This window comes from Cannabis sativa, chromosome 9 (assembly GCF_029168945.1).
Source record: "Cannabis sativa cultivar Pink pepper isolate KNU-18-1 chromosome 9, ASM2916894v1, whole genome shotgun sequence".
NCBI lineage: Eukaryota > Viridiplantae > Streptophyta > Magnoliopsida > Rosales > Cannabaceae > Cannabis > Cannabis sativa.
Genome location: NC_083609.1, coordinates 43,633,046 through 43,647,625, shown reverse-complemented (window position 1 = coordinate 43,647,625; position 14,580 = coordinate 43,633,046). Strand labels below are relative to the sequence as shown.

Here is a 14,580-nt window from a genome sequence, read left to right as displayed (position 1 = left end):
AAAATATTTGATTTTATTTAAATTGTATGTAGACAAAAAAAAAATATACGTATATATTTGATCTATTAAGTTTTGAAATATATTTGTATTATACATATTACATTTTTAAATTACTAATTGTTTACATTAAAATAGTAATTTTATATATAATTTTTTTAAATTTATGTAAATATGTGTAGATTGGATTGAATTTGTTACTATTATATGTCAATCAACATCCAATCCGCACAAGGGTAGATTTTAGATTTTCTAACATGATCCAATATGTACAAGTGCGGACATCTGTACTTTACGGATTGGATTGGATCGTACGGATTAGATTGGATTGACTATTGTAAGAACACCGTGTAGGAGATTATTTGTTATTTTTTGTTTTGTTGGGGTAACCGATAAAGGTTAAGATAACAACGGTAACAAAAGTTACACAGAAGGAGGGGGGATTTCTTCCATCCAAGAAAGTTCATTGTCTATCCTAAGGGCATGCTTAGCCAATCTATGAGCCTCAACATTAAAGTTGCGGCTAACATGAGAAAGAGATGCCCCAGGAAAACTAGACAATAGGACTTTAATATCAGAAAAGATAACCCCCAGTTCATTTAAATACACAGTCTGGCCCTCCAAAGCTGAGACCAAAGAAAGTGAATCAGAAAAAACTTTCTCCACGGGAAGTCCCACATCTTGAGCCCAACGCAATCCTACTAGTAAAGCAACTGCTTCTGCCTGGAAAACTGAAAAGGAACCTGCAAATGAGATAATTAAACCAATAAGTTCATTTAAATTTAAAACTCAAATTTTAGAGTATAATTGTTATAGAGTCAAAACCAAAGGGAAACCCCTTTGGTTTGACTCTTTCCCTAACTTTTAACATGATAATATAATAGTATAAATTTAAATAACCCCTATGCTAAAAGGAATCATATATCTATTTTGAAAACTAAACTATTAAATTCTTTAAAGTTAATCCAGGTAAAAACCATTTATAACTTTTTAGTTAAAATATTTAAGTTGTATTCACATTTGTTATTATTTCATCGTTTTATACCTTCATAAGTAAATTTGAAAACATAAATTGAAAACTAAAAAATAGACCCAAATGATAATTATTAATATTATTTTAAATTTGAATGTATTATCCCTGTTCTAGCTATAAGAGACATAATACTTAGTAACTTATTAAATTTGGACTGATTTACCTTGTAGTGGTTTAGATAAGGCTGCCTTCATTTGTTTGTCTGAGGAGAAAATGACTGCTCCAAAACCAATCACATTTTGAGGGGTTGATATCGCTGCATCCACATATAGTTTATAGCTATTGACTTCTGTCTCTGTATTACTTTGCTCACTAGTACACCCAGTTGAAACCCCTTTTTTGGTTTTATTTCTTTCTCGACAGATTTCATTATAATAAGAAGAAATCCATATCTTGATTTGGTGTGGAGTTCTTATGGTTCTTCCATGATTTTTCTTATTTCTTTCAAACCATATTATCCATGCTGAAATTAACACTTTCTCGAAATCTTCTTTTTCAAGTATTTCTGATGCATACAGAATTACTCCTTTGAAGGTCAGGTCCTCTTTTGGGCTTGCAAGAAAAGGGAAACTCATTTCCTTCCATATAACTTGTGAGAAGGAGCACCAAAAAATTGCATGTGCATTGGTATCATTTCCGAAACCACATATAGGACAATTACTATGAGATGAGCTTTGTCTTCGAAATAGACCACTAAAGGAGGGTAAAATTTCATGAAAACCCTTCCATCCAAAATGTAGAATTTTCTTTGGAATTTTTATTGCCCAGTATGAACTCCACCAAGCTGCCATAACTTCATTTGATGATGAAGGTTGCAAATTTTCTCCTCCTATTGCCAGATTATATCCACTCTTAACTGAATAGTGGCCATGGCTAGTAAAATGCCATAACCAATCATCATCATGTTCATACAGGGTAATTGGAATTGATAAAATGAGTTGTGAATCAGGAGTACTAAAAACTTGGTGAATCAGATCTATATTCCATTGTCCTGATTGCTCTATTAAATCTGATACCATCATAAGATCACCAACTTCCTTTGTAATAGGTAGAAAGGAAGGTGGTCGTGGAATCCATGGATCTTTAAACACCCTTGTATTAGCACCATTCCCAATTCTCCTTCTCAATCCTTTAATAAGTAATTCCTTACCCCAAACTATACCACGCCATATTTGAGATGGATGAGAGCTTTCTGTAGCTTCCAAAAAACTTTGTTGTGGGAAATATCTGGCCTTTAGAACTTGTGCCAGAATAGACGTAGGATTTATCAATACCCTCCATGCCTATTTTGCTAATAACGCTTGGTTATATTGAACAAATCTTCGAAAACCTAATCCTCCTTTTCGCTTAGAAAAACAAAGCTTTTGCCAAGCTCGCCAATGAATTTTCCTCTTTGATTGGAATGAACCCCACCAATATCTAGCCATTAGTTTCTCTATTTCCTCACAAGTTCCTTCTGGTATAATGAAACACGACATATAATACATAGGCATAGATTGTACCACTGCTTTTAAAAGAATTTCTTTTCCTGCTTGTGAGAATAATTTTGTATGCCATGAGTTCAGTTTTGACCAAATTTTATCTTTGATTGGTCGAAATATAGCTTTTTTATTTCTTCCAACCACCATTGGCAATCCCAGATATGTTTCAATCTCTTCTGTCATTGTCATTGCAAGAGAGGAGACATATTGTACTCTAATTCCTTCAGGAGTATTAGGAGAAAACAAAAGCAGTGATTTGGTGTAATTAATCATCTACAAAACAGTAAAACCAATATTTTATAATACATTACTAAAGCTTAAAAAACCTCAATAAAAAAATATATATATATATATCTTTATATATATATATACCTGTCCAGAACAAGCAGCATACAGGCTGAAAATTTTTTGTATTGATACTAAAGTTCTCTCTGAAGCTTTAAACATGAGCAAACTGTCATCTGCGAAAAATAAGTGACTAATTGGTGGGGCATGTCTAGCTACTTTTAGACCCAAAATATCCCTCTTTTCCTCTGCATGTCGGATGAGCGCTGAAAATCCTTCTGCACATATAAGGAAAAGGTATGGCGAAAGTGGATCTCCTTGTCTTAAGCCTCTAGTCGGTATTACTTCCCCATAAATTTGCCCATTTAATTGAAAAGAGTACCGGACTGAGTAGACACATTTCATCAATTTATCCACCCATTGTTGTTCAAAACCTAGCTTTAGCAACATTCTCTCTACGAAAACCCACTCAACCCGATCATAGGCTTTGCTCATATCAAGTTTCATTGCAGCAAAATATTGTTTCCCACTTGTATGCCTTCGTAAACTATGTAGCCCCTCATAAGCAACTAAGGCATTGTCTGTTATTAACCGACCTGGAACAAAAGCGCTCTATGTAGCACTTATTACCTTTGAGAGAAAAGGCTTTAGTCTGTTGATTAAAACTTTGGAGATGATTTTATATAGGACATTGCATAAGCTTATCGGCCTGAAATCACTAACAGATGTTGGTTCCTTTATTTTGGGAATAAGAGTTACTATTGTAGAATTAATCAATGATAATTCTTCATTTCCCTCAATACAATCTATCACAGTCCTAGTTACCAATGGTCCTATTATATCCCAATACTCCTGGTAAAATTTTGCGTTCATACCATCAGGTCCTGGACTTTTATCTGTAGACATGGCAAATACCGCCTTTCTTATCTCTTCGGATGTAAATGGTTTTCTTAGTGTTGAGTTCATTTCTTCTGTTACTACAGGTTTAACTACTTCAAGTAACTCCTCAATTTTTGGTAAAGATGGGATTCCCGTTGTGAATAACTGTCCATAAAATTCTGTGATAATCTTGGTCATATCTTCAACTTTCGAGCACCATTCATTATCCCTATTTAAAAGGCCTACCAAGAATACAACTATTAAAACTTAAGAAAATAAAATTAATGTTGAATAGTTTTTTTTTTTTTTAGTTTTTTTTAATGTCTGTATATAATTTAAAATTTTCCTCTTTAGTTTTATATAATAGTTAAGAACCTATGGATACAAAACTTAAACTTTAAAATATTATTTAATTAATAAATCTAAGGTCCATGATTTAGTTTAGCATGTTTTTCCTATTGAAAGAGTTATGCTAGTTTTCAAACTTGTTACACCAATTATACCTACTAATAGAAAGCAATTTTGGTATTAAATCCAAACTATACCTATCCACATACTTAATAATATTATAATCTTCATCCTCTTCTTTATTCAAAACCATTCCTTTAATTACAAAATTATCAAGACATTCTAACACAAAAACTCGTATTTTCAAAATTGTAATTCTATAAATTAACCAATTACCAACTTTAGAACAGAGACATAACTATTTTTGAAACCTATAACATGTCTTAGAAGATTATTTTAAACCACAATTATTTAAGAATTTCACTTTATATTATAGATAAGTTGAGTTAACACCTCCACAGTATAGTTGTCTATACACCTTGATTTTTCTAGCATTCCTTGAGATGTGATAAATTAATAAACAACATACCAATATCAAAAAATTACTACTAGAAAACATACCTTTGATAATATTTGTTTTTTGCCTTGTTTTTGCCTTTTGGTGAAAAAATTTAGTGTTTTGGTCTCCTTCTTGTAGCCATTGTATTCTAGACCTTTGTTTCCAATACACTTCCTCTTTAAAAAGCAAATCATTCAATTTTTCTTCCAATTCACCCAATTCCTTTGAGTATGTTGAAAGTTGTTGAAGATTATGCAACTTTGCAATCTGGTCATGAGTCTCCTTAATTTTTTCAGTTAAAGAACCAAATTTGACACGACTCCATAAAGAGAGATTTGTGGAACATCTCTGAATGTTACTTGTAATGGCATTTAATTTCTTTGGTGGCATTATTTTTTGGGTTTGGTTTGTATATGTTATGGATCTATTTTTGCTTGTTTACAACTTCATTTTTAATGTTTTCTTATGGTTGTTTTATTTTCATAAATAATCATATTTTTCACTATTCAAGTTTTTGATGTGAAGATAGTTATTGATCTTATAAATGGAGAAGAGTTTAATCTATATTGCATGGTCAGTGTGTTGTCGTTTTGCTCAAAATGGAGTGTCATTGATCCTGTCATTTTTGTTCAAATATGTCTATTGACTCTATGTGTTATGGTTTTTAAATCTCTTGTGTTTGTTTACCTCCCAATAGGTTGTCGTAAGCTATTTTGCCTCTTATTTTTATTTTGAATAATGAGTTTGTTTTTTTTTCTATTTTTTTTTTTATTAAAAAGTCTTTGACTCATTATGATTGATAAGTGTAATTCGTCACATGTTTATTTAGATGGAGATTTAATATTTTTTTGTATTTTTTTATGTTTTACTATTGACAGCTTATTAGTCTCTTAGTTTAAGGTATTATTAGAATTTTCTTTTCTGGTATTGTAAACGATATTAATTGCCTAATTTTATTAATTCTACTCATTGAATGATTTCATCATGCAATTGATTTTTTTTTTTTTTTGATAAAATCTTGAGTCATTCATTAAAAAGAACAAAAGATACAAGAATCAGGATATTCAGGAAGGCAAAGAGCCATTCCAAATGTATTCAGTGTCTAACCTTAATCCTACCCTAGCACAAGTATGCGCAATTTTATTATGCTCTCTACGGACAAACATTATTAAGATATTAGGATTGAACGGCAATAAGATCCAAAAGCTAGAAATAATATCACTAAGAATTGAATTATTGCAATAATCATTATAAATCTTATCCACTAAGCTTTTAATGTCCATTTCAATGATGCTAACAGGAAGCTTAATCGCTTGAATCAGTTGCAGGGCCAAAAGAAGGGCCTTAGCCTCTGTAACCTCTGGTGGCACATTACCTGATATAGGAGTAATTATGCCTGCAATCAATTCACCATATCCATCTTGTTTCACAATTCCCAAGCTATGCTTCTTCAAGATATTGTCTAAGGCAGCATCAGTATTAACTTTGAACATGCCGATCCTAGGTTGAGTAGGCTGTCTATTTGTAGGTTGTGGTTGCCCTCTACTTTTGGTTGCCATCGGTTGAGATTTGTAAAAATCCTGTAAATAAGTTGTTGCATGATCATAAAAAAATATTGGAGGTAATCACTTTTTATGATGAAAACTATTATTTCGTTGATTACAAAGCATCCAAAGGAAACATAAAAGAGTAGCCGACACACACTTATCAAAGGTTTCAAAAGCCTTAGTGATAAAAGCAATAATATTAAGTAATTTTTTTTTTCAGTAAAATAATTATGGAAGGGTGAGTGCTTCCAAGCAGTTTTTGATCTAGAATATTCAAGAAAAGCATGAGTTACTGTTTCTAGCTTTGTGTGGCAGAGAGGACATATGGGGGAAGGAATTATATGCATAATACAAAGTTCAACAACACAGGTATAGAGTTGGAAAGCACATGCCAGACAAAATATTTTACCTTAGCAGGTACACAAGAAGACCAAAGTTTAGATCAAAATCGTTTATTATCATTGAAAGAAGAGGAGGAAGTAACATCTCTAGAGCTAACAGCAAGATGATAAGCAGTTTTTAAACTAAAAACACAAAGAGTTGTCATTTCCCTACACCAAGTCATCATTAAAGCTATGTTTGGTAATAGGAATATCCAGAATACTACCTATGAGGTTGTCATCAAAATAATGTTTCAAACTATCCAGGTCCCAAGAACCTGAAGGAGAGATAAAAAAAGATAGGTTTGGAGAAGGGAGAGGATGTAATAAGGTGTTAGAGCTGCGACCAAAACCAGGCAGCTTACGATCCTCAATTATATTGATTGTAAGTCCACTTTCTACCTTCCAAATAAGTCATTTCTTGAGCAAATCCCTACCCCAAAGTATACTTCTCCAAGAGAAAGAAGGACTATGACCATAGACAGCATCAAGAATGGAAGAATGGGGAAAATACCTAGCTTTTAGAGTGAGACTCAACAAGGAATTTGGACATTTAGGGATTGTCCAAGCTTGCTTAGTAAGCATGTCTTGATTAAAATGTGTCAAAGACCTAAAGCCTAGCCCTCCTATAAACTTGGATTGACAAACAACCTGCCAGTTTTTCCAATAAATAGATTTGTGATCAATAGAAGACCCCCACCAAAATCTAGACACAATAGATTCAATTTCTTTACTGATTTTAGTAGGGAGACGAAAATAGGCCATTGCATAAGAGGGAATAGCTTGAAGGACAACCTTGATTAAGATTTTTTTGCCAGCTTTGGAGAACCATTTATGATGCCAGGATTGGACAACAAATAACACTTTATCCTTAAGAAAAGTAAAAGACTGGTATTTAGATTGAGATAGACATTGAGGAAGACCAAGATGTATAGTAGTGAGGGGTTTATTGTCCAGGTGGAAAGTTTGGGAAAACAAAGCACACATTCTATCATGCGTATTTGGGGAAAAGAGAATAAAGGATTTATCAAAATTTATAACCTGACCAGAAGCTTTCGAATAAATATTCATAGCACTATTTAAAGCATTACAAGAGTTCATATCAGCCAAACAAAAAGAATACTATCATCCGCAAATTGAAGATGCGAAATATGAGGTGCATTCCTAGAGATGGCAGTGCCTTTAAGAAGTTCCTTATCCTGAAAAGATCAAAGAATGGTAGAAAGTCCTTTAGAGCAAAGAATAAATAATTAAATAAAGGGAAAGGGGGTCACCTTACCTTAAACCCCTGGTAGGAAGAATCCTACCAGCAACTTGCCCATTAATAGAAAAAGAGATAGTAGCAGTAGATAAACACCTCATAATATTAGAAACAAAATTGATAGGAAAATTGAAATGATACATGATATTTCTAAGAAAATCCCATTCAACTCTGTCAAAAGCTTTCGGCATCTCTAGCTTAATAGCAGCCCACCCAATTTTTCCATGACGTTATTGTTAATAGCATGAATGAGCTCATTTGCTAAAAGGATATTATCAAAAATGATATGACCAGAGATGAAAGCACTTTGTTGAGGGGAGATAATTTTATCCAGAACAAGTTTAAGCCTATTAGCAAGAACTTTAGAAATGACTTTGTAGAAAGTGGTACAGAGACTAATAGGCATGATGTCCTTAAGGGAATTAGCACGCTGCTTTTTAGGAATAGGAACAATTATGGTGGTATTAATGTCAGCAAAATCAACCCCATTATTGGGACAATCTAACACTGCATTAGTAAAGTCAGTCCCTAAAACAGACCAATTCTTTTGATAGAAATGGGCATTCAGACCACCAAGACCCACAACTTTATCCCTAGAGATTTGAAACACAACCTTTCTAACTTCATCAGCAATAAAATCTTTTTCTAGGAAACTGATGTCAGAATCCTTAAGCCCATAACTTAAGGAAGAAAATGCAGTGGCAGCAGCCTCAACTTCACTGCCTTGGGAGGAAAATAGATTTTGGAAGTAAGTAGTGATAAGGCTAATTATACCATCCTGAGTATTAACTATAGCACCTTCATCATCCTTAAGATACTTTATAGCATTAGACTTCTCTCAAAAAGAGGCATGCTTATGAAAAAATTTTGTATTGTTATCACCAACATTTAACCATTTCACCCTAGCTCTTTGTCTCCAATAGACTTCCTCTTTGAAAAGCATAGCTTGTAAGGCCGACTGAAGATGGATAAGCCTAACAGACTCCTCACGACTTAGAGGAAGCTTATTCTGAATGCTATCTATTTCAATACTAAGTTGGGAAATCCTAGACTTAAACAGAAAGCTATGCTTTTTACTCCAGGACTTAAGATGATTGATACAGTGTCTCTGCTTATGAAGGTAATGCTAAAAAACTATTGCTATGACTATCATTAACAGAATTAAGCCAAGCATCTTCAACAGTCTTATAAAAATTAGGTTCCTCTAACCAATTATTCTCAAACCTAAAGCTCTTATTAACAAAATTTCTAGGTCTAATAGTATTATTATCAAGTACAAGATTAAGAGATTGATGATCAGAGCCATAGAAACCCAAATGATGAATGGTATTATTAGGAAAAAGATCACACAAGGCTTTAGACACAATAGCCCAATCTAACCTCTCACTAATATTATTATTATTAGACCAAGTGTATTTATTGCCAACATAAGGTAAAGGGATTAAAGCAAATTTATTTAAAAACTCAACAAAAGATAGCATATTTGAGTTATTAGGAATTCTACCACCACTCTTATCACTACTGAAAAGATAACTATTAAAATCCCATATAATGGCCGAGGAAAGATTAGGGGCATTATAAAATAATTTATGAAGCAAATCCCAAGTAAAACGCTTATTATTATGAACAGGAGAACCATAAAAACAAGTAAAATGCCACATTTCATTACTATTAAAAGAAATATTACAGTCGATACGATTGAGTGGGTAGTTTAAAATATGTACAATAACATTAGCTTTCCAAAGCAACATAAGATCCCCACAAAAATGCAATCTGGGGACTTCAATACCAAAATCAAAACCTGAAGAAGTCTTAAAAAAATAAATACAGTGTAGTTTGAGTCTAGTTTCTATCAAAAAGAGCACAACAGGTCTATGCATTTTAACAAAAAAGGAAAGATGGTTGAATGCTTGAGGATTCCCCAATCCTCGAGCATTCCTACTTAAAAGATTCATTTTTTTGGGCCAATATTCTCCGCAACACCCGCCTATTCAAGACTAGCAGTTGTAAAGGATGAATCATAATCCCTATCACCAGACCTAGCATGCTTCAGCATCAAACAGAGGGAACTTCCAACATTTGCTTGATGAGAATGAAACGTATGCCTTTTAACACCAGACGCATAGGCTAAGCCCTTACCTTTAACTGAAGGGTCAGGTTGAGGGGTAGCCATCTCAGTAGTGGACCTACCTAAGTCAAGGGAAGGTATGTGATCAGCAAGGGAACGGGCAGAAAGCATCAGTTCAGGGTTATTAAACTCAGGAGTATTAGAAACAATAACAGAATCAGTTGGGACGGACACCAGATGAGTAGAACTAGTACCGGGGTGTGGATTAGTATTATTGACATTAAAATGAGAGGATTCTACCTCAGTGAAGTTGGGATTGACATGGGTAGGTACCATGACAACACTAGAGTTAGTGGGAGCCCCCAGATAAGGCCCTAGTCCCATTGTTGTGTTCAGAGGAGTAGTAAAGTTAAAGGGCTTGACTAAGAAAGGGTTTATCATTCTTTGATCATTTGGGGGTGGATGAGTATGTAGCTCTGAAATGGAAACAACAGGTGGATGAGGATAATCAAAAGACCCTGGTTTATCAATAGACTTCTCTTTTCCCCTAAGTAGACTAGTATAAGAACTAAGGTGTGGAACAAGACACTCATCACACTTTTGGAGATAGGCTTGACAATATTTTCAAGTATGATCTAGTTTACCATAGTATAAGCAAAAATTAGGAAGTCTCTCATACTTAAAATCAAGCCACTTAATAAATTCCCTATTCATTTTTAGAAATCAAATGTTAATATCCCTCCTAATAAGTTTATTAACATCCAATAGAAAATGCCCTCTCAGATATGGCCCAATACCCTCCTTAATAGTATCTTCATCTATCTGGATTAAATCTCCCAAACTCGTAGCAATAAGTTTGGCAAGTTCATAAGACTTGCACAGAAAGGAATCCCATAGATTTGCACCCAGAAAGGAATATAATGAAGATATTCAACAGAGATGGGAAAAGAATGTTCTGGGGAGGCAAAAATAGTGTTGCTTTAAGAAAAATGCTAAGGCTGTCCATCAAGGATTCTCCATTTGTCTCCCTCACATCCAAAGGTAATAAGAAACAGACCATCGGAATGTTCAGAAACCACCACTGGAAAACGACATTAGGAAGTCCAAATTTGGGAAAGAGTTTTCATGAGAGAAGGACGTCTAAAATGACGGATGGTGAACAATCTCAGCAGGAGGCTAATACTGGGGGTAGAGTCATCAGGGACATCTTGAAGAGTAAAGATGTCATTTTCCTCAACGGTAAGGTTCATAGGTTGAGAGGACAAAAGTTGCATACTTTCCATATCGAAAAACACTTTGAGATTAAAATGAAAATTAAGAATATAGAAGAGGGAAGAAGATACCTGGAGATAGAGTCTCATGCAAGCTTTAAATAGTAAAAACCAAAAGCTTTTTGAGATACCTCTACTGTTGTTTCTGGTCATAGCCTCCTCTGTCTAGGAGGTAGAGCTCATAATGGGATGGGTTTTTGGAGTCTCATGATAGCCACCTCTTCCTTTCGCTCCCATTAGTGGGAGAGAAAGTAGATGTTCAGGAGATTTCGTGATTTGATGGTTAGGAAAAAATAAGAGAAAAGAGAAAGAAAATAAAAAAAAATGGAGGCAAAAATGGATCTAGGTGATAGATGTTGCATTTAATGCAACAAAAAAAATGGAGGAGTGCATAGATTTGGGGGATATTGAAGATCAGAGGCATTAATTGCACAATTAATGTGCTTAGTAGTGAAATGATTAGAAGGGTGCGAAAAGAAGAGACACCGTGAACCACCACACGACGCCAGAGGGTGGACCAGAAACCCATCTTGGGTACCGAAAAGAGGAACACATGCCAAATGCTTGAACATTCTAAAGAGATTCCTCTGTGTATGATTGCTTTTGTTGTTAAATGAAAATATTTGAAAGTATATATAGATGTTAGGCTATTTCTAGCCTATATTTTGGATCACTTTTATGTTCGCTTTTCGATGTTTTAGGACAGAATTATGCTTGTTTTCTATGTTTTCAAGTTCCTCGGAGTAATGGAGGCCCCGGGATGCAAAAGTGCAATAAACGACAAGTGGAGCCAAGAAAAACACCAAATTCAGGCTAAACACACTTCTGGCCGCGGCGAGATAACCATGGCCGCAGCCATAAAGTCCATTACAGAGGCACGATTTTTAGAAGCCCAAATCGCCACGGCGAGATGACCTGTGGCCGCGGCCAGCGTCTGTACGTTCGGGGGTATTTTCGTCCGACGAACCCTAAAAATCAGATATAAATAGAAAACTGCGATTGGAAATTAGGGATAGTGATTTGGAGACCTAAAACGCAGTGAAGAGCGGCAAGAGGAGCAAGTGAAGATCCAGAGTCTTTCCACCGACAGTTTCTTTCTCTATTCCTTTTTAATTTCTTTATGTTGAATTCTGCTTTAGGAATGGTTATGGATTTGATTATGAACTAAATTTTCCCATTTAGGGAGGATGATGATTGTTGTTTAAAGTTTTTGCCTAGTTAATGACTAATTGCCATTCCTCCATTCTTGATTGTGAAATTATCTATATTTGTGTTTAATTCCATGGGTAAGCTTGATCACCTTCTACATGCTCTATGATCTCAATTCAAAATCTGAAAAGTGAGAATTGAGAATGCTAAAATTGGATAATCGATGTTCTATGTGAAACGAGAGTATTCACATGACTTATGTGACAATTAGATTATTGCTTAATGCTGATTTCATGTTAGTTTAATTAAGAGATTAATTAGAGAACATGTGATTTAGAACCTAAAAGATCTGAAAAGAGTTAGGTTAAATTATAATCTGTCATTCACTTCAAGAAAAGGATAGCAATTAGGCATTAACAATTAGGTAAACAAATAACATGAGTCTCCTCCCTATTATCCCATCTTGATTAATATTCACTTGTGTTATTTAAGTTTCTTGAATTACTTTCATTCTTTTTGAATCATAAAAAAATATTAATTTACCAAATAGAATCATAAGTATAATTTAGTAGCAGTTAATCCAATTCCCTGTGGTTCGACCTCACTTGCGTGAGTTTACTACTTGATTGCGTGCACTTGCGAAGTATTTAATAATTTTTGAAATAATAGGGAAACTTTTTCTTCTTCATTCAATATTTTTGAAGACAACTTTGATAAACTTATCATGTAATGGATATTAATTCTATTTTTCACTCAAAAAAAAATCATAATTGTAATCTTGGCCCGACATTCACCCTGATGGTGTTTCTTGCGTTTAGGACACTTAGGATAAAATCAGAATGAAGATCCGCAGCCCTGACGACAACCTTTGTTTCCCCGAACCTTTCTATTACCCCCTAAGGTTCCGGAAGCTTCAGCCTTCCATTTGTGATCAGGATTGTCACTGTCAGTCCCCTTACTGATATTACAACTAGCACGAGGATTCCATATGCCATGACAGCATCCTTTGCAGTCTACTCTTTTATTACATGTTGCTCAGCCTCCTCAGCAATTAAGGTTTGCTCTACCACTTTCTTGTACAAAGTGTCATGTGAAGTGGTAATTTTTAAGTCCCAACTGATTGTGGCATTCAGTCCTCTCACAAATTTCTGTTTCCTTGTGAAATCTGTGGGTACCAGATCACTAGCAAACTTGGACAACCAATCAAACTCCAGAGTGTATTCAGCCACAAACATTTTCCCCTGAGTTAGTTTCACAAAGTCTTCCATGTGTGAAGTCCTCACAGCGATGTTATAGAACTTTTCCTCAAACAGACTCTTGAACTCTTCCCAAGTAATTACACTGACATCACAAGTCTGTCCCACAATATCCCACTAGACACGGGCATGATCTTGCAACGTAAAAGCTGCACAATTAACTCTCTCTGTTCCCGTCACCCCCATATTGTCCAGAATATGGGTGATTGTACTCATCCACTGCTCGGCCTTAATTATGTCAGTACCTTCCAGAAAAGTTAGAGGTTGTAACTTCACAAACTGTTCAAACACGGAATCCCTATGTGGCATTATAAACCTCTAGTTACCCACCACTAGCACATATGCTGGTGGTAACACTTGCTCAACAGGGGCAACCAATGCCGGTTGCCTTAATCAACGCAACTCTTCTTCTTGACGAAGTATAATACCTCACATTTCTTGAAACATTTGCTACCAGTCAGATGGAGGATTAGCATTGCCAACCTTCGCATTATCCCCCGGATTCTACGGAGGTGCAGGCGGTGCCGATGGATTAGTTTGGTCAACCCCAGGCTCTACTTGCTCGGCCTGTGGTCTAGATGATTGCGGAGGGTCCATTTTTACAAGTACCCCTATAATCAACATCCTCAGCGAGTTAAGCACCAATACCACACTTATGCACTTATTGCCTTAAACCCCAAGTCAACTATTTACTCCATATAAATATACACTTAACATATAACATTTTAAGCATGGCATCACATATCACATAAATACTCTACATGCTTGCAAACTGCCTAAAATGGAAAGTGGTAATTAAACGATCACATAAGCAGTAAAGTATTTACTCTCAACACTTACTCATCCACGAGTCGAGCTTTTCTCTGACGATGAATGTACATGTTTGGTCAGTCTACAAGAAGTTTAAAAACCTTGGCGCTCTGATACCAAATTGTAATGCCCTAACTATTAGGCACGCTACCCAAGATAATTAAGAAACCCTAATCCCCTAGACGGGATTACTAATAAAATAAGCGCGGAAATAAAACTTTAAATGCAAAAATAATGAAAATAAACTTGTAATAATTTTAACTTTACAAACCAACAAAAGTTACATGTCTCGGGATCCCAAAAATATTTTACAAAA

General features: G+C 34.8%; 1 protein-coding gene across 1 annotated transcript; it reads right to left on the bottom strand.

The window, feature by feature from the left end:
• Positions 1-420: 420 nt before the first annotated feature.
• Positions 421-4,912, bottom strand: LOC133031412 (uncharacterized). The gene is made up of 6 exons (XM_061104903.1): positions 4,585-4,912; positions 3,672-3,917; positions 2,884-3,392; positions 2,653-2,784; positions 1,194-2,313; positions 421-740 (listed from the first exon to the last, which is right to left on the bottom strand). The coding sequence occupies exons 1-6, from the start codon at positions 4,910-4,912 to the stop codon at positions 421-423; spliced, it is 2,655 nt and encodes an 884-aa protein (XP_060960886.1).
• Positions 4,913-14,580: the final 9,668 nt, after the last annotated feature.

Coding starts and splice junctions, on each gene's coding strand:
- LOC133031412 (XM_061104903.1), bottom strand. CDS start 4,912: ATGCCACCAAAGAAATTAAATGCCATTACAAGTAACATTCAGAGATGT. Junction 3,393..3,671: donor TAAAAGTCCAGGACCTGATG/GTATGAACGCAA, acceptor CTTTTGTTCCAG/GTCGGTTAATAACAGACAAT. Junction 741..1,193: donor CTTATCTAAACCACTACAAG/GTAAATCAGTCC, acceptor TCTCATTTGCAG/GTTCCTTTTCAGTTTTCCAG.